Source organism: Nerophis lumbriciformis, linkage group LG11 (genome assembly GCF_033978685.3).
Source record: "Nerophis lumbriciformis linkage group LG11, RoL_Nlum_v2.1, whole genome shotgun sequence".
In the NCBI taxonomy this organism is placed as follows: Eukaryota; Metazoa; Chordata; class Actinopteri; order Syngnathiformes; family Syngnathidae; genus Nerophis; species Nerophis lumbriciformis.
The window spans coordinates 50,663,328-50,690,048 of NC_084558.2; the positions used below are offsets into that span (position 1 = coordinate 50,663,328).

Consider the following 26,721-nt stretch of genomic DNA (forward strand, 5'->3'; position numbering starts at 1 on the left):
TTTTTTAAGGTATACACTTTAGCGTCAAGTATTTTGTTACTTTACAAATGATACCTGTTAGCATGCTAACGTTCATTTGCTAACCTTTTTTCAGCTAATTGTTCAGGTATACACACCTCAACGTCAAATATTTTGTTAGTTGACAAATGATACCCGTTACCATGCTAACCTTTTTTCAGCTAATTTTTCAGGTATACACACCTCAGCGTCAAATATTTTGTTACTTGACAAATGATACCTGTTAGCATGCTAACGTTCATTTGCTAACCTTTTTTCAGCTAATTTTTCAGGTATACACACCTCAACGTCAAATATTTTGTTACTTGACAAATGATACCTGTTAGCATGCTAACCTTTTATCAGCTAATTTTTCAGGTATACACCTCAGCATCAAATATTTTGTTACTTGACAAATGATACCTGTTAGCATGCTAACGTTCGTTTGTTAACCATTTTTCAGGTGTACACCTCAACGTCAAATATTTTGTTACTTGACAAATGATACCTGTTAGCATGCTAACGTTCATTTGCTAACCTTTTTTCAGCTCATTTTTCAGGTATACACACCTCAACGTCAAATATTTTGTTACTTGACGAATGATACCTGTTAGCATGCTAACATTCATTTGCCTACCTTTTTCCAGCTGATTTTTCAGGTACACACACCTCAGCGTCAAATATTTTGTTACTTGACAAATGATACCTGTTAGCATGCTAACGTTCATTTGCTAACCTTTTTTCAGCTAATTGTTCAGGTACACACATCTCAACGTCAAATATTTTGTTAGTTGACAAATTATACCTGATAGCATGCTAACCTTTTTTCAGCTAATTTTTCAGGTATACACACTTCAGCGTCAAATATTTTGTTACTTGACAAATGATACCTGTTAGCATGCTAACGTTCATTTGCTAACCTTTTTTCAGCTAATTGTTCAGGTATACACACCTCAGCGTCAAATATTTTGCTACTTGACAAATGATACCTGTTAGCATGCTAACGTTCATTTGCTAACCATTTTTCAGCTAATTTTTCAGGTATACACCTCAGCGTCAAGTATTTTGTTACTTTACAAATGATACCTGTTAGCATGCTAACGTTCATTTGCTAACCTTTTTTCAGCTAATTTTTCAGGTATACACACCTCAACGTCAAATATTTTGTTACTTGACAAATGATACCTGTTAGCATGCTAACCTTTTTTCAGCTAATTTTTCAGGTATACACACCTCAGCGTCAAATATTTTGTTACTTGACAAATGATACCTGTTAGCATGCTAATGTTCATTTGCTAACCATTTTTCAGCTCATTTTTCAGGTATACACACTTCAGCGTCAAATATTTTGTTATTGACAAATGATACCTGTTAGCATGCTAACGTTCATTTGCTAACCTTTTTCAGCTATTTTTTAAGGTATACACTTTAGCGTCAAGTATTTTGTTACTTTACAAATGATACCTGTTAGCATGCTAACGTTCATTTTCTAACCTTTTTTCAGCTAATTTTTCAGGTATACACACCTCAACATGAAATATTTTGTTACTTGACAAATGATACCTGTTAGCATGCTAACCTTTTATCAGCTAATTTTTCAGGTATACACCTCAGCATCAAATATTTTGTTACTTGACAAATGATACCTGTTAGCATGCTAACGTTCATTTTCTAACCTTTTTTCAGCTAATTGTTCAGGTATATACCTCAGCGTCAAATATTTTGTTACTTGACAAATGATACCTGTTAGCATGCTAACATTCATTTGCCTACCTTTTTTCAGCTAATTTTTCAGGTATACACACCTCAGCGTCAAATATTTTGTTACTTGACAAATGATACCTGTTAGCATGCTAACGTTCATTTGCTAACCTTCTTTCAGCTAATTTTGTAGGTATGCACCTCAGTCATATTTGGGTACTTGCTGCAAGCTAACGTTAGTATGCTAGCAATTTAAACAAATGTTTCAGGTACACACCGAGTAATATATTTTGGTGCTTGATGCATGCTACATTTAGCATTCTAACATTAGCATGCTAACTTTTTAATCTAATTTAATGTCAATGTCATATATTTTGGTGTTTCAAAAATGCTAACTGTAACCATGCAATTGTTAGCATAGTACTTTAAGCATGCTAGTTTTTTGCCAATTTTTCAGGTATACACAACTCAGCGTCAAATATTTTGTTACTTGACAAATGATACCTGTTAGCATGCTGACGTTCATTTGCTAACATTTTTTCAGCTAATTGTGTAGGTATGCACCTCAGTCATATTTGGGTACTTATTGCAAGCTAGCGTTAGCATGCTAGCAATTTAAACAAATGTTTCAGGTACACACCTCCGAGTAATATATTTTGGTACTTGATGCATGTTACAGTTAGCATTTTAATATGCTAATATTAGTATGGTGTTTAACAAATGCTAACTGTAACCATGATATTGTTAGCAAAGTACGGTTTGGCATGCTAGTTTTGTTTTCTAATGTTGCAGGTATATGCCTCAGCATCGAATATCTTAATGCTTGACAAATTATACCCGTTCGCATGCTAACGTGAATATGCTAGCTTTTTTTGAGGTACACACTTCAGTCACATTGTGGTACATTGATGTCAACGTTAGCATGCTAGCGATTTAAACAAATGTCTCAGGTTCACACCTTTGAGTAATATATTTTGGTGCTTGATGCATGTTACATTTAGCATTTTAGCATTCTAACATTAGCATGCTAGCTTTTTAAAGAAATTTAACAGGTATACACTACAATGTCATATATTTTGGTGTTTCAAAAATGCTAACTGTAACCACGCGATTGTTTACAGAATAATATTTTTTGGGTACTTGACGCATGTTACGGTTAGCATTTTAATGTGCTAACATTCGCATGCTAGCTCCCCCCCCCCCCAATTTAACAGTGCCATATATTTTAATATTTCACTAATGCTTACTGTAAGCATGCTATTGTTAGCATAGTACTGTTAGCATGCTAGATTTTTTTTAGCCCTTTTTTTTTTTGTTACTTGATACTATCTGGCCAGCATGCTAACTGTTAGCATTTCAGTTTAGCTTCTTTCGAAATGGCATTTTTATAGTTCTGTATAGCGAAGGTGAAAACTACCAAAGTTGAAAAGTTTGGGCCCCCCAGGTCTAGAGAGATCCGGTACCTGAGAGCGTGGCCCCGCTGTGGGTGCTCCCTGGCGTGGTGGCGTCCGGCTCGTCTCGCGGCAGCTCCCCGACGGAGGAGCAGGTCTTGCTGGGCTCGCCCAGACCCGAAGTCTCGTCCGTTTCGCTCTCGGCCGAGATGGCGAACTTTGGCAAGGGAGCCGGACCGGGACTCTGGCTGGAGGAATCGCCGTCGGTGGACTGGGACAAGGACGGCCTAAGGACGGAACGTGGTTCCAGAAGGTCATTTAGCACCTTCCAGGTCCTTTTTAGACTTTGTGCTTTGTTTACATTTCCGTGAAGTCCGGAGTCCAGCTGAGCGAGTCCACCGTCAGCGGACTTTCCGGCTTCTTGTCCTCGGCGTCCCCTTTCTCCTCCACCAGTCCACGGGACAGATCCAGACTGCTGTAGACCTGAGATGACAACATGTACGCCCCCTGGTGACTGGGAGCAGTATGACATCACCACGGTGCAACCCGGGGATACTTTTTGACGGCCCCGCGGCACATTGGAAAAATAAAAACCATAAAACATGGAATAAAAAGTGGAATAAAAGAGCAATAACCCAAAGTTGCCATAAAGGCTGTTTTTTTTTTTTGTCTAAAACTGTCATTTTAATAAAAGCAATAATGAATCAAAATCAATGCTGTTATGAATGATTGACCTATTGAAGGCTCCAATTACTTTACATTAAATATTTTTGGGAAAATTTTTTGCAGATTCAACATTTGACTAAAAGGGCATAAAACAAATAAAAAACACAAAAAATGTCTAAAAATATACAATAGATTTGAACTTCATCTAGAGATTTAAGCGTTGAAAGTAAAAAAAAAACAGAAATATATGACTTTTTTTAAACACTTTTATACCTTTGGATCCCCCAAAAGTTTTGTGGGCTTTTCATTATACATTTTTTTTAAACTGCAATTGGTCTAAAAACACTAATGAATTAAAATCAATGTTGTTATGAATTATTGACCCATTGAAGGCTCCAATTACTTTACATTAAATATATTGTAAATATTTTTGGGAAAAATGTTTGCATATTCAACATTTTCTTTGACTAAAAGGGCATTAAACAAAATTTAAAAAAAACACCAAAAATGTCTAAAAACGTACAATAGATCTGAACTTCATCTAGAGATTTAAGCGTTGAAAGTAAAAAAAAACAGAAATATATGAATTTTTTAAAACACTTTTATACCTTTGGATTCCCCAAAATTTTTGTGGGCTTTTCATTATAAATTTTTTTAAACTGCAATTGCTCTAAAAACACTAATGAATTAAAGTCAATGTTGTTATGAATTATTGACCTATTGAAGGCTCTAATTACTTTACATTAAATATATTGTAAATATTTTTGGGAAAAATGTTTGCATATTCAACATTTTCTTTGACTAAAAGGGCATTAAACAAAATTTAAAAAAAACACCAAAAATGTCTAAAAACGTACAATAGATCTGAACTTCATCTAGAGATTTAAGCGTTGAAAGTAAAAAAAAAACAGAAATATATGAATTTTTTAAAACACTTTTATACCTTTGGATCCCCCAAAATTTTTGTGGGCTTTTCATTATAAAAATTTTTTAAACTAAAATTGCTCTAAAAACAACAAATCAATGTTGTTATGAATTATTGACCTATTGAAGGCTCCAATTACTTTACATTAAATATATTGTAAATATTTTTGGGAAAAATGTTTGCATATTAAACATTTTCTTTCACTAAAAGGGCATAAAACAAAATTAAAAAAAACACCAAAAATGTCTAAAAATGTACAATAGATCTGAACTTCATCTAGAGATTTAAGCGTTGAAAGTAAAAAAAACTAGAAATATATGACTTTTTTAAAACACTTTTATGAGTGGATCCCCCAAAATATTATATATTCAAAGCTCCAATTACTTTACATTAAATATATTGAAATATTTTGGGGAAAAAATGTTGCATATTTTGTGTTGGCCATATAAAAAAAACAACCTTTTCTTTGACTAAAAGGGCATAAGAAAAAAAAAATATATAAAATTAAAAAAAATTCTAAAAATGTACAATAGATCTGAACTTCATCTAGAAATTTAAGCGTTGAAAGTAAACAAAACCCAGAAATATATGACTTTTTTAAACACTTTTGTGGGCTTTTTATTATTTTATTTTTTAAAACTGCAAGTGCTCAAAAAACACTAATTCATGAAAATCAATGCTGTTATGAATTATTGACCTATTGAAGGCTCTAATTACTTTACATTAAATATATTGAAATATTTTTGGGAAAAAATGTTGCTTATTCAACATTTTCTTTGACTAAAAGGGCATTAAACAAAATTAAAAAAAACACCAAAAAATGTCTAAAAACGTACAATAGATCTGAACTTCATCTAGAGATTTAAGCGCTGAAAGTAAAAAAAAACAGAAATATATGACTTTTTTTAAAAACACTTTTATGAGTGGATACCCCCAAAATATTATATATTCAAAGCTCCAATTACTTTATATTAAATATATTGAAATATTTTTGGGGAAAAATGTTGCATATTTTGTGTTGGCCATATAAAAAAACAACCTTTTTTTTGACTAAAAGGGCATAAGAAAAAAAAATATATATAAAAAATTTAAAAAAATTCTAAAAATGTACAATAGATCTGAACTTCATCTAGAGATTTAAACGTTGAAAGTAAACAAAACCCAGAAATATATGACTTTTTTAAACACTTTTGTGGGCTTTTTATTATTTTATTTTTTTAAACTGCAATTGCTCTAAAAACACTAATGAATTAAAATCAATGTTGTTATGAATTATTGACCTAGTGAAGGCTCCAATTACTTTATATTAAATATATTGTAAATATTTTTGGGAAAAATGTTTGCATATTCAACATTTTCTTTGACTAAAAGGGCATTAAACAAAATTTAAAAAAAAACACCAAAAATGTCTAAAAATGTACAATAGATCTGAACTTCATCTGGAGATTTAAGCGTTGGAAAAAAAAAAAACCTGAAATATATGACTTTTTTAAAACACTTTTATGAGTGGATCCCCCAAAATATTATATATTCAAAGCTCCAATTACTTTATATTAAATATATTGAAATATTTTTGGGGAAAAATGTTGCATATTTTGTGTTGGCCATATAAAAAAACAACCTTTTTTTTTGACTAAAAGGGCATAAGAAAAAAAATATATATAAAATTTAAAAAAATTCTAAAAATGTACAATAGATCTGAACTTCATCTAGAGATTTAAGCGTTGAAAGTAAACAAAACCCAGAAATATATTACTTTTTTTAAACACTTTTGTGGGCTTTTTATTATTTTATTTTTTTAAACTGCAATTGCTCTAAAAACACTAATGAATTAAAATCAATGCTGTTATGAATTATTGACCTAGTGAAGGCTCCAATTACTTTATATTAAATATATTGTAAATATTTTTGGGAAAAATGTTTGCATATTCAACATTTTCTTTGACTAAAAGGGCATTAAACAAAATTAAAAAAAAAACACCAAAAATGTCTAAAAATGTACAATAGATCTGAACTTCATCTAGAGATTTAAGCGTTGAAAAAAAACCAAACAGAAATATATGAATTTTTTAAAACACTTTTATACCTTTGGATTCCCCAAAATTTTTGTGGGCTTTTCATTATAAAATTTTTTTAAACTGCAATTGCTCTAAAAACAACAAATCAATGTTATGAATTATTGACCTATTGAAGGCTCCAATTACTTTACATTAAATATATTGTAAATATTTTTGGGAAAAATGTTTGCATATTCAACATTTTCTTTCACTAAAAGGGCATTAAACAAAATTTAAAAAAACACCAAAAATGTCTAAAAACGTACAATAGATCTGAACTTCATCTAGAGATTTAAGCGTTGAAAGTAAAAAAAAAAAACAGAAATATATGAATTTTTTAAAACACTTTTATACCTTTGGATTCCCCAAAATTTTTGTGGGCTTTTCATTATAAATTTTTTTTAAACTGCAATTGCTCTAAAAACAACAAATCAATGTTATGAATTATTGACCTATTGAAGGCTCTAATTACTTTACATTAAATATATTGTAAATATTTTTGGGAAAAATGTTTGCATATTCAACATTTTCTTTGACTAAAAGGGCATTAAACAAAATAAAAAAACACACCAAAAATGTCTAAAAACGTACAATATATCTGAACTTCATCTAGAAATTTAAGCGTTGAAAGTAAAAAAAACAGAAATATATGACTTTTTTAAAACACTTTTATGAGTGGATCCCCCAAAATATTATATATTCAAAGCTCCAATTACTTTACATTAAATATATTGAAATATTTTGGGGAAAAAATGTTGCATATTTTGTGTAGGCCATATAAAAAAACAACCTTTTCTTTGACTAAAAGGGCATAAGAAAAAATATATATATAAATTAAAAAAAATTCTAAAAATGTACAATAGATCTGAACTTCATCTAGAGATTTAAGCGTTGAAAGTAAACAAAACCCAGAAATATATGACTTTTTTAAACACTTTTGTGGGCTTTTTATTATTTTACTTTTTAAAACTGCAATTGCTCAAAAAACACTAATTAATGAAAATCAATGTTGTTATGAATTATTGACCTATTGAAGGCTCTAATTACTTTACATTAAATATATTGAAATATTTTTGGGAAAAAATGTTGCTTATTCAACATTTTCTTTGACTAAAAGGGCATTAAACAAAATAAAAAAAACACCAAAAAATGTCTGAAAACGTACAATATATCTGAACTTCATCTAGAGATTTAAGCGTTGAAAGTAAAAAAAAACAGAAATATCTGACTTTTTTTTTAAACACTTTTATGAGTGGATACCCCCAAAATATTATATATTCAAAGCTCCAATTACTTTATATTAAATATATTGAAATATTTTTGGGGAAAAATGTTGCATATTTTGTGTTGGCCATATAAAAAAACAACCTTTTTTTTGACTAAAAGGGCATAAGAAAAAAAGAATATATAAAATTTAAAAAAATTCTAAAAATGTACAATAGATCTGAACTTCATCTAGAGATTTAAGCGTTGAAAGTAAACAAAACCCAGAAATATATTACTTTTTTTAAACACTTTTGTGGGCTTTTTATTATTTTATTTTTTTAAACTGCAATTGCTCTAAAAACACTAATGAATTAAAATCAATGTTGTTATGAATTATTGACCTATTGAAGGCTCTAATTACTTTACATTAAATATATTGAAATATTTTTGGGAAAAAATGTTGCTTATTCAACATTTTCTTTGACTAAAAGGGCATTAAACAAAATTAAAAAAAACACCAAAAAATGTCTAAAAACGTACAATAGATCTGAACTTCATCTAGAGATTTAAGCGTTGAAAGTAAAAAAAAACAGAAATATCTGACTTTTTTTTAAAACACTTTTATGAGTGGATACCCCCAAAATATTATATATTCAAAGCTCCAATTACTTTATATTAAATATATTGAAATATTTTTGGGGAAAAATGTTGCATATTTTGTGTTGGCCATATAAAAAAACAACCTTTTCTTTGACTAAAAAGGGCATAAGAAAAAAATATATATATAAAATTAAAAAAAAATCTAAAAATGTACAATAGATCTGAACTTCATCTAGAGATTTAAGCATTGAAAGTAAACAAAACCCAGAAATATATTACTTTTTTTAAACACTTTTGTGGGCTTTTTATTATTTTATTTTTTTAAACTGCAATTGCTCAAAAAACACTAATTAATTAAAATCAATGTTGTTATGAATTATTGACCTATTGAAGGCTCTAATTACTTTACATTAAATATATTGAAATATTTTTGGGAAAAAATGTTGCATATTCAACATTTTCTTTGACTAAAAGGGCATTAAACAAAATAAAAAAACACACCAAAAATGTCTAAAAACATACAATAGATCTGAACTTCATCTAGAGATTTAAGCGTTGAAAGTAAAAAAAACCAGAAATATATGACTTTTTTTAAAAACACTTTTATGAGTGGATACCCCCAAAATATTATATATTCAAAGCTCCAATTACTTTATATTAAATATATTGAAATATTTTTGGGGAAAAATGTTGCATATTTTGTGTTGGCCATATAAAAAAACAACCTTTTTTTTGACTAAAAGGGCATAAGAAAAAAAATATATATAAAATTTTAAAAAAATTCTAAAAATGTACAATAGATCTGAACTTCATCTAGAGATTTAAGCGTTGAAAGTAAACAAAACCCAGAAATATATTACTTTTTTTAAACACTTTTGTGGGCTTTTTATTATTTTATTTTTTTAAACTGCAATTGCTCTAAAAACACTAATGAATTAAAATCAATGTTGTTATGAATTATTGACCTAGTGAAGGCTCCAATTACTTTATATTAAATATATTGTAAATATTTTTGGGAAAAATGTTTGCATATTCAACATTTTCTTTGACTAAAAGGGCATTAAACAAAATTTAAAAAAAAACACCAAAAATGTCTAAAAATGTACAATAGATCTGAACTTCATCTAGAGATTTAAGCGTTGAAAAAAAAAAAAAAAAAAGAAATATATGAATTTTTTAAAACACTTTTATACCTTTGGATTCCCCAAAATTTTTGTGGGCTTTTCATTATAAATTTTTTTTTAACTGCAATTGCTCTAAAAACAACAAATCAATGTCATGAATTATTGACCTATTGAAGGCTCCAATTACTTTACATTAAATATATTGTAAATATTTTTGGGAAAAATGTTTGCATATTCAACATTTTCTTTGACTAAAATGGCATTAAACAAAATAAAAAAAACACACCAAAAATGTCTAAAAACGTACAATAGATCTGAACTTCATCTAGAGATTTAAGCGTTGAAAGTAAAAAATATATATGACTTTTATGAGTGGATCCCCCAAAATATTATATATTCAAAGCTCCAATTACTTTACATTAAATATATTGAAATATTTTGGGGAAAAAATGTTGCATATTTTGTGTTGGCCATATAAAAAACAACCTTTTCTTTGACTAAAAGAGCATAAAACAAATTTAATAAAAAAACACAAAAAATGTCTAAAAATGTACAATAGATCTGAACTTTATCGAGAGATTTAAGCGTCGAAAGTAAAAAAAAAACCAGAAATATATGACTTTTTTTTTTTAAACACTTTTATGAGTGGGGACCTTTGGATCCCCCAAAATTTTAGTGGTATTTTCATTATTATTATTATTTTTTAAACGGCAATTGCTCACAAAACAATCAATAAAATCAATGTTGTTATGAATTATTGACCTATTGAAGGCTCCAATTAAATCACATCAAATATTCCACTTTTACATATTTTGGAGGAAAATATTGCATATTTCGTGTTTTCGTCTCATAAAAACATGCTTTCTTTGACAAAAATGGCATAAAACAAATAATAATAGTAAAAAAAAAACATTAAAAACAATAAAAACTTATAATTGACTGATAAATCTGAAGTTGATCTGGAAATTCAAGTGTTGAAATAAAAAATAAAAATAATGTATGACTAATTTTTAACACTTTTTGGATTCTCAAGAATTTTTGTGGGATTTTTTTTTCAAACTGTCATTGCTCAAAAAATAATAATGAATCAAAATCAATGCGGTTATGAAGTATTGACCTATTCAAAGCTCCAATTACTTTACATTAAATATATTGAAATATTTTTTGGATTTTTTTTTTTTGCATATTTTGTGTTGGTCATATAAAAAACAACCTTTTCTTTGACTAAAAGTGCATAAGAAAAAAAATATATATGAAATTAAAAAAAATTCTAAAAATGTACAATAGATCTGAACTTCATCTAGAGATTTAAGCGTTGAAAGTAAACAAAACCCAGAAATATATGACTTTTTTAAACACTTTTGTGGGCTTTTTATTATTTTATTTTTTTAAACTGCAATTGCTCAAAAAACACTAATTAATGAAAATCAATGCTGTTATGAATTATTGACCTATTGAAGGCTCTAATTACTTTACATTAAATATATTGAAATATTTTTGGGAAAAAATGTTGCTTATTCAACATTTTCTTTGACTAAAAGGGCATTAAACAAAATTTTAAAAAAAACACCAAAAATGTCTAAAAATGTACAATAGATCTGAACTTCATCTAGAGATTTAAGCGTTGAAAAAAAAAAAAAACCTGAAATATATGACTTTTTTAAAACACTTTTATGAGTGGATACCCCCAAAATATTATATATTCAAAGCTCCAATTACTTTATATTAAATATATTGAAATATTTTTGGGGAAAAATGTTGCATATTTTGTGTTGGCCATATAAAAAAACAACCTTTTTTTTTGACTAAAAGGGCATAAGAAAAAAAATATATATAAAATTTAAAAAAATTCTAAAAATGTACAATAGATCTGAACTTCATCTAGAGATTTAAGCGTTGAAAGTAAACAAAACCCAGAAATATATTACTTTTTTTAAACACTTTTGTGGGCTTTTTATTATTTTATTTTTTTAAACTGCAATTGCTCTAAAAACACTAATGAATTAAAATCAATGTTGTTATGAATTATTGACCTAGTGAAGGCTCCAATTACTTTATATTAAATATATTGTAAATATTTTTGGGAAAAATGTTTGCATATTCAACATTTTCTTTGACTAAAAGGGCATTAAACAAAATTTAAAAAAAAAACACCAAAAATGTCTAAAAATGTACAATAGATCTGAACTTCATCTAGAGATTTAAGCGTTGGAAAAAAACAAAAACCTGAAATATATGACTTTTTTAAAACACTTTTATGAGTGGATCCCCCAAAATATTATATATTCAAAGCTCCAATTACTTTACATTAAATATATTGAAATATTTTTGGGAAAAAATGTTGCGTATTTTGTGTTGGCCATATAAAAAACAACCTTTTCTTTGACTAAAAGGGCATAAAACAAATTTTTTTAAAAACACAAAAAATGTCTAAAAATGTACAATAGATCTGAACTTTATCGAGAGATTTAAGCATTGAAAGTAAAAAAAAACAGAAATATATGACTTTTTTTTAAACACTTTTATGAGTGGGGACCTTTGGATCCCCCCAAATTTTAGTGGGATTATCATTATTATTATTTTTTAAACGGCAGTTGCTCACAAAACAATCAATTATTATTTGTTTTATGCCATTTTTGTCAAAGAAAACATGTTGTTATGAGACGAAAACACAAAATATGCAATATTTTCCTCCAAAATATTTAAAAGTGGAATATTTGATGTGATTTAATTGGAGCCTTCAATAGGTCAATAATTCATAACAACATTGATTTTATTGTAAAAAAAAAACATTAAAAATAATAAAAACTTATAATTGACTGATAAATCTGAAGTTGATCCGGAAATTCAAGTGTTGAAATAAAAAATAAAAATAATGTATGACTAATTTTTAACACTTTTTGGATTCCCAAGAATTTTGTGGGATTTTTTTTTTAAACTATCATTGCTCAAAAAATAATAATGAATCAAAATAAATGCTGTTATGAACTATTGACCCATTCAAAGCTGCAATTACTTTACATTAAATATGTTGAAATATTTTTGGGAAAAAATGTTGCATATTTTGTGTTGGCTATATAAAAAACATTTTCTTTGACTAAAAGGGCATAAAACAAATTTAAAAAACACGAAAAATGTCTAAAAATTTACAATTGGCGGATAAATCTGAACTTTATCTAGAGATTTAAGCGTTGAAAGTAAAAAAAAAAAACAGAAATATATGACTTTTATTAAACACTTTTATGAGTGGGGACCTTTGGATCCCCCAAAATTTTAGTGGTATTTTCATTATTATTATTTTTTAACTGCAATTGCTCACAAAACAATCAATAAAATCAATGTTGTTATGAATTATTGACCTATTGAAGGCTCCAATTAAATCACATCAAATATTCCACTTTTAAATATTTTGGAGGAAAATATTGCATATTTTGTGTTTTCGTCTCATAAAAACATGTTTTCTTTGACAAAAATGGCATAAAACAAATAATAATAGTAAAAAAAAAAACATTAAAAATAATAAAAACTTATAATTGACTGATAAATCTGAAGTTGATCCGGAAATTCAAGTGTTGAAATAAAAAATAAAAATAAAAATAATGTATGACTAATTTTTAACACTTTTTGGATTCCCAAGAATTTTGTGGGATTTTTTTTAAAACTATCATTGCTCAAAAAATAATAATGAATCAAAATAAATGCTGTTATGAACTATTGACCCATTCAAAGCTGCAATTACTTTACATTAAATATGTTGAAATATTTTTGGGAAAAAATGTTGCATATTTTGTGTTGGCTATATAAAAAACATTTTCTTTGACTAAAAGGGCATAAAACAAATTTAAAAAACACGAAAAATGTCTAAAAATTTACAATTGGCGGATAAATCTGAACTTTATCTAGAGATTTAAGCGTTGAAAGTAAAAAAAAAAAACAGAAATATATGACTTTTTTTAAACACTTTTATGAGTGGGGACCTTTGGATCCCCCAAAATTTTAGTGGTATTTTCATTATTATTATTTTTTAACTGCAATTGCTCACAAAACAATCAATAAAATCAAAGTTGTTATGAATTATTGACCTATTGAAGGCTCCAATTAAATCACATCAAATATTCCACTTTTAAATATTTTGGAGGAAAATATTGCATATTTTGTGTTTTCGTCTCATAAAAACATGTTTTCTTTGACAAAAATGGCATAAAACAAATAATAATAGTAAAAAAAAAAACATTAAAAATAATAAAAACTTATAATTGACTGATAAATCTGAAGTTGATCTGGAAATTCAAGTGTTGAAATAAAAAATAAAAATAAAAATAATGTATGACTAATTTTTAACACTTTTTGGATTCCCAAGAATTTTTGTGGGATTTTTTTTTCAAACTGTCATTGCTCAAAAAATAATAATGAATCAAAATCAATGCTGTTATGAAGTATTGACCTATTCAAAGCTCCAATTACTTTACATTAAATATGTTGAAATATTTTTTGGAATTTTTATTGCATATTTTGTGTTGGTCATATAAAAAACAACCTTTTCTTTGACTAAAAGGGAATAAAACAAATTAAAGAAAACACACCAAAAATGGCTAAAAATTCACAGTTGGCGGAGAGATCTGAACTTCATCTAGAGATTTAAGCATTGAAAGTAAAAAAAAAACAGAAATATATGACTTTTTAAAAACACTTTTATAAGTGGACCCCCCAAAATTTTTGTGGGCTTTTCATTATTATTATTTTTGAAACTGCAATTGCTAAAAAAAATAATAATGAATTAAAATCAATGTTGTTGGTATGAATTATTGACCTATTGAAGGCTCCAATTAATTCACATCAAATATTCCACTTTGAAATATTTTGGAGGAAAATATTACATATTTTGTGTTTTCGTCTCATAAAAACATGTTTTCTTTGACAAAAATGGCATAAAACAAGTAATAATAATTTTTAAAAAAAACATTAAAAACAATAAAAACTTATAATTGACTGATAAATCTGAAGGTGATCTCGAAATTCAAGCCTTGAAATAAAAAAATAAAAAAATAAAATAATGTATGACTAATTTTTAACACTTTTATGGATTCCCAAGAATTTAAGTGGGATTTTATTTTTTTTGCTCAAAAAATAATAATGAATCAAAATCAATGTTGTTATGAATCATTGACCTAATCATCAAATATTCCACAGTCAAATGTGACTTTGTCCTGAAAGTAACACTCCCAGTTAACAGTGCCCTATTGTCTAACGAAGGCTTGTCCTGGCGTCATATGCTCTCTTCCCCTCCCAAACAGTGTAAAAAAAGAGCAAAGCGCTCCTTACTACTTTTGGTAGGCTCCAGCTTTTCAAATAAATCTAAGAAAGACAATTTTGTTTGACTACTTGATTAGAAAATGTCCAATACACAAGTAATATGGCAACTCCGGTGATGGATGGAAATAACTTTGAATAACTTGTTGTCGCGTTGAAGTGCAGAGGGAAAGTAAGGAATAATAATAATCCAGATTAAATCCAAATAAAGAGTTAGTGTCTTTACCTTGGAGAAGCGGTGGGAACAGGAGGAGAACTGTCTCAGCTCCACGTTGAAGTCCTCCTCGTTGGTGTCGTCCTCCTCCGCCTCCAGGTGGTGGTAACGCTCCGAACGAGCTGAGGAGGAAAAGACGACGAGGTCGACATTTTTAAATATTTTACACGCTTAGAATGTTTTATTTTGAAAAGACGGACTGTCGAAGTAGCTGGTGTCGTCCTCGGACTCCAGCTGGGGGATGAACTCGGCTTTTTGCCGCAGGAGGCCGTTCCAGTCCAGGTGGTGGAAGAAGGAGTGCTGCTTCACCTCGCCGGCGCCACCTGTGGACATAAAATAACCTGTCAGCTCCGTGACGCAACACCTTCCTTTCCCGCAAAGGTGACTCCGTGAACATCGCTGACGCGGCGCCCACTTTCTACCGAGCGGAGAATTGGCCGACCTGATTGTCAAGGTTCGACCCCCCGAGCGTCTAACACGGCTCCTTTTTTTACCCACCAAAATAATCACAACTCTGATTGGAAAACGAAGGAAAAATGAGAACAGAAATGGCCGTTTACCTGACACGTGAAACGGGACACGTTTGAGGCGTAAAGTGTGGAATGTTTTAAAAATGTTTTGTGGCGATTCACAACTTTGACCGCAGCGTCAGTTGCCATGTAGAGTGGCGCTTTGAGGAGGAAAATGATCAACTCTTCCTCTTACGCGAGATCCCCCCAGGAATGGGGCCATGTGAATCCCTTCAAGACACGGTACAATTTCAAGTGTAATAAAGTCCTTGTGCAGGGCTGTCAAACTCATTTTCAGCGAATAATATTTGAACAAAAATATAACTTGAAATTATTTACTATTATGTATATTTTTGACCTACACTGTAAAAAAAAAAAAAATGCAGATTTTACAGTAAAAACCTGACGGTTCAGATGCCAAAATTTTTACCATAAAATTGTTCACAATATGTACTAGGGCTGTGAATATTTGGGCGCCACACGATTCGATTCTACATTCCTCTATAAAATACATAAACAGTTCTAAATAATCTCAATAAAGGCAAAAATGTTAAATTGAATAATTTAAAAATAATCGATTTCTGATTTTTTTCAATCGATTAAGAATCGTAACAAATAAGAATCGTGATTCATTCAAAAATAAAAACATTTTTGACAGCCTAATAAATGGCAGAACAGTACCACTTTTTCTACTGTAAAATCCACGGTTGTAATTTTTAATATTACATCGATAGAAAAACTTTATTTTTTACAGTAAAATTCTGACAGTTTTTTCATTTTTACAGTACAATTCTGGCAACTGTGTTTTTTAGCATAACAATCATTTTTACAGTAACATTCTGGCAACTGAATAACCTTTTTTTTTTTTTTTTTACATAAAAATCTTTTTTTTTACAGTAACATTCTGGCAACAGTTTTTTTTTAGCATTAATATCATTTTTACAGTAAAATTCTTACAAATAAGAATCACGATTAATTCGAAAATCAATTTTTTTGACAGCCTTGTAAATTAAAAAACAACACTTTTTTTTACTGTCAAATCTATGGTTGTTACTTTTTATTATTACATAAATAGAAAAACAATACACGTCTTTTTTTACAGAAAATTCTGGCAACTGAGATACCGTTTTTGTTTTAGCATAAAATTATTTTTACGGTGAAATTCTGGCAACTGAGCTACGATTTTTTTCTTTGTAGCATACAAATCATTTTTACAGTAAAATTCTGGCATTGAGCTGCCAGTTTTTGTTAGCATAAAAATAATTTTTATATTAAAATTCTGGCAACTGAGCTCCTAGTTTTTTTTTAGCATAGAAATAATTTTTACAGTAAAATTCTAGTTTTTTGTTTTTTTTAACATAAAAATATTTTTTTACAGTAAAATTCTGGCAACTGAGCTACCGTTTTTTTTAGCATAAAATTATTTTTATGGTAAAATTCTGGCAACTGAGCTACGATTTTTTTTTTTTTTTTTGCATGAAAATAATTTTTACAGTAAAATTCTGGCAACTGAGCTAACAGTTTTTTAGAGCATAAAAATAATTTTTACAATAAAATTCTGCCAACTGAACTACCAGGTTTTTTAGCATAAAAATATATATTTTTTACAGTAAAATTCTGGCAACTGAGCTACCAGTTTTTCTTAAGAATAAATATCATTTTTATATTGAAATTCTGGCAACTGAGTTACTAGTTTTTTTTTCCGCAAAAAAAAATAATCTTTTTTACAGTCAAAATTCTGGCAACTAAGCTACCAAGATTTATTTAGCATAAAAATATTTTTTTACAGTAAAATTCTGGCAACTGAGCTACCGTTTTTGTAGCATAAAATCATTTTAATAGCAAAATTCTAGCAACTGACCTACCAGTTTTTTTCTGCATAAAAATATTTTTTACAGTAAAATTCTGGCAACTGAGCTACGATTTTTTTCTTTTAAGCACAAAAATAATTTTTACAGCGAAATTCTAGCAACTGAGCTACCAAGTTTTTTTTTAGCATAAAAATAATTTTTTACAGTAAAATTCTGGCAACTAAGCCACCCGTTTTTGTTAGCATAAATATCATTTTTATATTAAAATTCTGGCAACTGAGCTCCTAGTTTTTTTTAGCATAGAAATAATTTTTACAGTAAAATTCTAGTATTTTTTTTTTTTTTAGCATAAAAATATTTTTCACAGTAAAATTCTGGCAACTGAGCTACGATTTTTTTTTTTGCATGAAAATAATTTTTACAGTAAAATTCTGGCAACTGAGCTAACAGTTTTTTTGAGCATAAAAATAATTTTTACAATAAAATTCTGCCAACTGAACTACCAGGTTTTTTAGCATAAAAATATATATTTTTTACAGTAAAATTCTGGCAACTGAGCTACCAGTTTTTCTTAAGAATAAATATCATTTTTATATTGAAATTCTGGCAACTGAGTTACTAGTTTTTTTTTCCGCAAAAAAAAATAATCTTTTTTACAGTCAAAATTCTGGCAACTAAGCTACCAAGATTTATTTAGCATAAAAATATTTTTTTACAGTAAAATTCTGGCAACTGAGCTACCGTTTTTGTAGCATAAAAACCATTTTAATAGCAAAATTCTAGCAACTGACCTACCAGGTTTTTTCTCCATAAAAATATTTTTTACAGTAACATTCTGGCAACTGAGCTACGATTTTTTTCTTTTAAGCACAAAAATAATTTTTACAGCAAAATTCTAGCAACTGAGCTACCAGGTTTTTTTTTTTAGCATAAAAATAATTTTTTACAGTAAAATTCTGGCAACTGAGCCACCAGTTTTTGTTAGCATGAATATCATTTTTATATTAAAATTCTGGCAACGGAGCTACTAGGTTTTTTTTAGCATTGAAATAATTTTTACAGTAAAAGTCTAGTAGTTTTTTTTAGCATAAAAGTCATATTTTTTACAGTAAAATTCTGGCAACTGAGTTACCATTTTTTTTGCATAACAATAATTTTTACAGTAAAATTGTAGTTGTTTTGTTTTTGTTAGCATAAATATCACTTTTATATTAAAATTCTGGCAACTGAGCTACTAGTTGTTTTTTTTAGCATAAAAATCATTTTTACAGTCAAAATTCTGGCAACTGAGCTACCATTTTTTTAGCATAGAAATCATTTTTACAGTAAAATTCTAGTTGGTTTTTTTTGCATTAAAATTTTTTTTACAGTAAAATTCTGGCAACTGAGCTACCATTTTTTTTGGCATAAAAATCATTTTAATAGCAAAATTCTGGCAACTGAGATAACATTTTTTTTCAGCATAAAAATTATTTTTACAGTAAAATTCTGGCAACTAAGCTGCCAGTTTTTGTTAGCATAAATATGATTTTTATATTAAAATTCTGGCAACGGAGCTACTAGGTTTTTTTTAGCATAGAAATCATTTTACAGTAAAATTCTAGTAGTAGTTCTTTTCAGTGACCTACCAGGTTTTTTCTGCATAAAAATCATTTTTACAGTAAAATTCTGGCAACTGAGCTGCAATTTTTTTCTTTTAAGCACAAAAATAATTTTTACAGCAAAATTCTAGTAACTGAGCTACCAGGTTTTTTTTCAGCATAAAAATCATTTTTACAGTAAAATTCTGGCAACTGAGCTACCAGTTTTTGTTAGCATAAATATCATTTTTATATTAAAATTCTGGCAACTGAGATAACATTTTTTTTCAGCATAAAAATTATTTTTACAGTAAAAGTCTGGCAACTAAGCTGCCAGTTTTTGTTAGCATAAATATGATTTTTATATTAAAATTCTGGCAACGGAGCTACTAGGTTTTTTTTAGCATAGAAATCATTTTACAGTAAAATTCTAGAAGTTTTTTCAGCATAAAAATCATATTTTTTACAGTAAAATTCTGGCAACTGAGTTACCATTTTTTTTGCATAACAATAATTTTTACAGTAAAATTGTAGTTGTTTTGTTTTTGTTAGCATAAATATCATTTTTGTATTAAAATTCTGGCAACTGAGCTACTAGTTTTTTTTTAGCATAAAAATCATTTTTACAGTCAAAATTCTGGCAACTGAGCTACCATTTTTTTTAGCATAGAAATCATTTTTACAGTAAAATTCTATTTGTTTTTTTTTAGCATAAAAATCTTTTTTTACAGTAAAATTCTGGCTACTGAACTACCTTTTTTTTTTTTTTGCATAAAAATAATTTTTACAGTAAAATTCTAGTTGTTTTTTTTAGCATAAAAATCATTTTAATAGAAAAATTCTAGCAACTGATCTACCAGGTTTTTTCTGCATAAAAATCATTTTTACAGTAAAATTCTGGCAACTGAGCTATGATTTTTTTCTTTTAAGCACAAACATAATGTTTACAGCAAAATTCTAGCAACTGAGCTACCAGTTTTTTTTTTAGCATAAATATAATTTTTATATTAAAATTCTGGCAACTGAGATAAAAAAAATTTTCAGCATGAACATTATTTTTACAGTAAAATTCTGGCAACTGAGTTACCTTTTTTTTTTTTAGCATAAAAATAATTTTTACAGTAAAATTCTGGCAACTGAGTTACCATTTTTTTTGCATAACAATAATTTTTACAGTAAAATTGTAGTTGTTTTGTTTTTGTTAGCATAAATATCACTTTTATATTAAAATTCTGGCAACTGAGCTACTAGTTGTTTTTTTTAGCATAAAAATCATTTTTACAGTCAAAATTCTGGCAACTGAGCTACCATTTTTTTAGCATAGAAATCATTTTTACAGTAAAATTCTAGTTGGTTTTTTTTGCATTAAAATTTTTTTTACAGTAAAATTCTGGCAACTGAGCTACCATTTTTTTTGGCATAAAAATCATTTTAATAGCAAAATTCTGGCAACTGAGATAACATTTTTTTTCAGCATAAAAATTATTTTTACAGTAAAATTCTGGCAACTAAGCTGCCAGTTTTTGTTAGCATAAATATGATTTTTATATTAAAATTCTGGCAACGGAGCTACTAGGTTTTTTTTAGCATAGAAATCATTTTACAGTAAAATTCTAGTAGTAGTTCTTTTCAGTGACCTACCAGGTTTTTTCTGCATAAAAAAATCATTTTTACAGTAAAATTCTGGCAACTGAGCTGCAATTTTTTTCTTTTAAGCACAAAAATAATTTTTACAGCAAAATTCTAGTAACTGAGCTACCAGGTTTTTTTTCAGCATAAAAATCATTTTTACAGTAAAATTCTGGCAACTGAGCTACCAGTTTTTGTTAGCATAAATATCATTTTTATATTAAAATTCTGGCAACTGAGATAACATTTTTTTTCAGCATAAAAATTATTTTTACAGTAAAAGTCTGGCAACTAAGCTGCCAGTTTTTGTTAGCATAAATATGATTTTTATATTAAAATTCTGGCAACGGAGCTACTAGGTTTTTTTTAGCATAGAAATCATTTTACAGTAAAATTCTAGAAGTTTTTTCAGCATAAAAATCATATTTTTTACAGTAAAATTCTGGCAACTGAGTTACCATTTTTTTTGCATAACAATAATTTTTACAGTAAAATTGTAGTTGTTTTGTTTTTGTTAGCATAAATATCATTTTTGTATTAAAATTCTGGCAACTGAGCTACTAGTTTTTTTTTTAGCATAAAAATCATTTTTACAGTCAAAATTCTGGCAACTGAGCTACCATTTTTTTAGCATAGAAATCATTTTTACAGTAAAATTCTATTTGTTTTTTTTTAGCATAAAAATCTTTTTTTACAGTAAAATTCTGGCTACTGAACTACCTTTTTTTTTTTTTGCATAAAAATAATTTTTACAGTAAAATTCTAGTTGTTTTTTTTAGCATAAAAATCATTTTAATAGAAAAATTCTAGCAACTGACCTACCAGGTTTTTTCTGCATAAAAATCATTTTTACAGTAAAATTCTGGCAACTGAGCTACGATTTTTTTCTTTTAAGCACAAAAATAATTTTTACAGCAAAATTCTAGCAACTGAGCTACCAGTTTTTTTTTAGCATAAATATCATTTTTATATTAAAATTATGGCAACTGAGATAACATTTTTTTTCAGCATGAACATTATTTTTACAGTAAAATTCTGGCAACTGAGTTACCTTTTTTTTTTTTAGCATAAAATTATTTTTACGGTGAAATTCTGGCAACTGAGCTACGATTTTTTTCTTTGTAGCATACAAATCATTTTTACAGCGAAATTCTGGCAACTGGGCTACCAGTTTTTGTTAGCATAAAAATAATTTTTATATTAAAATTCTGGCAACTGAGCTACCATTTTTTTTTAGCATAAAATTATTTTTATGGTAAAATTCTGGCAACTGAGCTACGATTTCTTTTTTTTTTTTGCATACAAATAATTTTTACAGTAAAATTCTAGTTGTTTTTTTTAGCATAAAAATCATTTTAATAGCAAAATTCTAGCAACTGACCTACCAGGTTTTTTCTGCATAAAAATCATTTTTACAGTAAAATTCTGGCAACTGAGCTACGATTTTTTTCTTTTAAGCACAAAAATAATTTTTACAGCAAAATTCTAGCAACTGAGCTACCAGGTTTTTTTTTGCATAAATATCATTTTTATATTAAAATTCTGGCAACTGAGATAACATTTTTTTTCAGCATAAACATTATTTTTACAGTAAAATTCTGGCAACTGAGTTACCTTTTTTTTTTTAGCATAAAAATCATTTTAATAGAAAAATTCTAGCAACTGACCTACCAGGTTTTTTCTGCATAAAAATCATTTTTACAGTAAAATTCTGGCAACTGAGCTATGATTTTTTTCTTTTAAGCACAAACATAATGTTTACAGCAAAATTCTAGCAACTGAGCTACCAGGGTTTTTTTTAGCATAAATATCATTTTTATATTAAAATTCTGGCAACTGAGATAACATTTTTTTTCAGCATAAACATTATTTTTACAGTAAAATTCTGGCAACTGAGTTACCTTTTTTTTTTTAGCATAAAAATAATTTTTACAGTAAAATTCTGGCAACTGAGCTACCATTTTTTTAGCATAGAAATCATTTTTACAGTAAAATTCTAGTTGTTTTTTTTAGCATAAAAATATTTTTTTACAGTAAAATTCTGGCTACTGAGCTACCATTTTTTTGGGCATAAAAATCATTTTAATAGCAAAATTCTAGCAAATGACCTACCAGGTTTTTTCTGCATAAAAATCATTTTTACAGTAAAATTCTGGCAATTGAGCTGCGATTTTTTTCTTTTAAGCACAAAAATAATTTTTACAGCAAAATTCTAGCAACTGAGCTACCAGGTTTTTTTTTAGCATAAAAATCATTTTTACAGTAAAATTCTGGCAACTGAGCTACCAGTTTTTGTTAGCATAAATATCATTTTTATATTAAAATTCTGGCAACTGAGATAACATTTTTTTTCAGCATAAAAATTATTTTTACAGTAAAATTCTGGCAACTAAGCTGCCAGTTTTTGTTAGCATAAATATGATTTTTATATTAAAATTCTGGCAACGGAGCTACTAGGTTTTTTTTAGCATAGAAATCATTTTACAGTAAAATTCTAGTAGTTTTTTTCAGCATAAAAATCATATTTTTTACAGTAAAATTCTGGCAACTGAGTTACCATTTTTTTTGCATAACAATAATTTTTACAGTAAAATTGTAGTTGTTTTGTTTTTGTTAGCATAAATATCATTTTTGTATTAAAATTCTGGCAACTGAGCTACTAGTTTTTTTTTTAGCATAAAAATCATTTTTACAGTCAAAATTCTGGCAACTGAGCTACCATTTTTTTAGCATAGAAATCATTTTTACAGTAAAATTCTATTTGGTTTTTTTTAGCATAAAAATCTTTTTTTACAGTAAAATTCTGGCTACTGAACTACCTTTTTTTTTTTTGCATAAAAATAATTTTTACAGTAAAATTCTAGTTGTTGTTTTTTAGCATAAAAATCATTTTAGTAGAAAATTTCTAGCAACTGACCTACCAGGTTTTTTCTGCATAAAAATCATTTTTACAGTAAAATTCTGGCAACTGAGCTACGATTTTTTTCTTTTAAGCACAAAAATAATTTTTACAGCAAAATTCTAGCAACTGAGCTACCAGTTTTTTTTTTTAGCATAAATATCATTTATATATTACAATTCTGGCAAATGAGATAACATTTTTTTTCAGCATAAACATTATTTTTACAGTAAAATTCTGGCAACTGAGTTACCATTTTTTTTTAGCATAAAAATAATTTTTACAGTAAAATTCTGGCAACTGACCTACCATTTTTTTTAGCATAGAAATCATTTTTACAGTAAAATTCTAGTTGGTTTTTTTTTAGCATAAAAATCTTTTTTTACAGTAAAATTCTGGCTACTGAGCTACCATTTTTTGTTTTGCATAAAAATAATTTTTACAGTAAAATTCTAGTTGTTTTTTTTGCATAAAAATAATTTGTACAGTAAAATTCTGGCAACTGAGCTACCGTTTTTTGTAGCATAAAAATCATTTTTACAGTGAAATTCTAGTTGGTTTTTTTGCATAAAAATAATTTTTACAGTAAAATTCTGGCAACTGAGCTACCAGTTTTTGTAGCATAAAAATAATTTTTACAGTAAAATTCTAGTTACAGTGTACAAATTGATGGATAAATTGCTTTAAAATTCAAAATGTAAGTATTTATTTGTATTTTTACAAAAAAAGTTTGGAAATGTAGAATTATATGAATTAGTATTGAATGCGGCAGCCATTATTTCTCGTGTACAAAGTGAGTAAATAGAATACTCATGTATTCTACTTTGTTTGTAAACATTAGTCAGACCGGGATGGGAGGTCTTTGAGGGTACCTGCGCCCATCCTCTCCAGAGGGTTCTGTCGGAGCAGCAGCGTGATGATCTCCTGGGCGTCAGGAGGCGGAGCTTCCTCTCCCTCGGGCCAGTTGATCTGGTCTGCAGAGGGAGGGGTCAGTGGCGGCGGTGTGAGAGAAAAGACCAGACCGGCGGCGGCGACACCGACCGCTGATGACCTGTCCGAACAGATCCTCGGGCGTGTCCCCGAAGAAGGGCACGCAGCCCACCAGGAACTCGTAGAGGATGATGCCCATGGCCCACCAGTCCACCGGCTTGCCGTAGCCTTGCCTCAGGATCACCTCGGGGGCGATGTACTCCGGCGTGCCGCACACCTGCAAGCGAGACTCGTCAGCGGTCCTGGAGTGGCGGACTAGTGTGAGTGTGAGTGTGAGTGTGAGTGTGAGTGTGAGTGTGAGTGTGAGGTCACCTGCTTGTCGGAGAACTCTCTGGCGTCTTTCTCGATGTGACCCTCGTAGATGTTGGTGGTCATGTTCATCAGACCCACCTTGGACAGACCGAAGTCCGTCAGCTTGATGTGACCCATGGACGTCACCAGTAGACTGAAGAACATCATCATATTTTATTATCATTATTACTGAAGAACATCATCATATTTTATTATTATTATTATTACAGCTTGATGTGACCCATGGACGTCACCAGCAGACTGAAGAACATCATCATATTTTATTATTATTATTACTGAAGAACATCATATTTTATTATTATTATTACAGCTTGATGTGACCCATGGACGTGACCAGCAGACTGAAGAACATCATCATATTGTATTATTATTATTACTGAAGAACATCATATTTTATTATTATTATTACTGAAGAACATCATCATATTTTATTATTATTATTACAGCTTGATGTGACCCATGGACGTGACCAGCAGACTGAAGAACATCATCATATTTTATTATTATTATTACTGAAGAACATCATATTTTATTATTATTACTACTGAAGAACATCATATTTTATTATTATTATTATTACAGCTTGATGTGACCCATGGATGTGACCAGTAGACTGAAGAACATCATCATATTTTATTATTATTATTACTGAAGAACATCATCATATTTTATTATTATTATTATTATTACAGCTTGATGTGACCCATGGACGTGACCAGTAGACTGAAGAACATCATCATATTTTATTATTATTATTAGTGAAGAACATCATATTTTATTATTATTATTATTACAGCTTGATGTGACCCATGGACGTCACCAGTAGACTGAAGAACATCATCATATTTAATTATTATTATTACTGAAGAACATCATATTTTATTATTATTATTATTACAGCTTGATGTGACCCATGGACGTGACCAGTAGACTGAAGAACATCATCATATACACTCTTATTATAATCATATTTTATTATTATCACTAACACTTTAGCATTATATTCGGTTATTAATCAACTTTATCACATTATATACAGTTATTAATCAATTGTATCATATTTTACACAGTTATTAATTAACTTTATTATATTATATACAGTTATTGATCAATTGTATCATATTATATACAGTTATTAACTTTATCACATTATATACAGTTATTAATTAACTTTATCATATTATATACAGTTATTAATAAATTGTATCATATTATATACAGTTATTGATCAACTTTATCATATTATATACAGTTATTAATTAACTTGATCACATTATATACAATTATTAATCAATCGTATCATATTATATACAGTTATTAATCAACTTTATCATATTATATACAGTTAATGATCAATTGTATCATATTATATACAGTTATTAACTTTATCACATTATATACAGTTATTAATTAACTATCATATTATATACAGTTATTAATCAATTGTATCATATTATATAGTTATTGATCAACTTTATCACATTATATACAGTTATTAATTAACTTTATCACATTATATACAATTATTAATCAATTGTATAATATTATATACGTTATTAATCAACTTTATCACATTATATAGTTATTAATCAATTGTATCATATTATACACAATTATTAATAAACTTTATCATATTATATACAGTTATTGATCAATTGTATCATATTATATACAGTTATTAACTTTATCACATTATATACAGTTATTAATTAACTTTATCATATTATATACAGTTATTAATCAATTGTATCATATTATATGCAGTTATTGATCAACTTTATCATATTATATACAGTTATT

General features: G+C 28.2%; 1 protein-coding gene across 5 annotated transcripts in view; it reads right to left on the reverse strand.

Moving 5' to 3' along the window:
- The window catches only part of mast4 (microtubule associated serine/threonine kinase family member 4), a 302,344-nt gene that overhangs the window by 10,046 nt on the left and 265,577 nt on the right, over positions 1-26,721 (reverse strand). For all 5 annotated transcript variants that reach the window (XM_061966300.1, XM_061966299.1, XM_061966298.1 and 2 more), the window contains 7 exons: positions 24,922-25,054; positions 24,661-24,826; positions 24,492-24,593; positions 15,392-15,514; positions 15,204-15,313; positions 3,451-3,572; positions 3,162-3,376 (listed from right to left, as the gene is read on the reverse strand). In XM_061966300.1, coding sequence (XP_061822284.1) covers positions 3,162-3,376; positions 3,451-3,572; positions 15,204-15,313; positions 15,392-15,514; positions 24,492-24,593; positions 24,661-24,826; positions 24,922-25,054 — 971 coding nt within the window. The remainder of the gene's footprint in view (positions 1-3,161; positions 3,377-3,450; positions 3,573-15,203; positions 15,314-15,391; positions 15,515-24,491; positions 24,594-24,660; positions 24,827-24,921; positions 25,055-26,721) is intronic.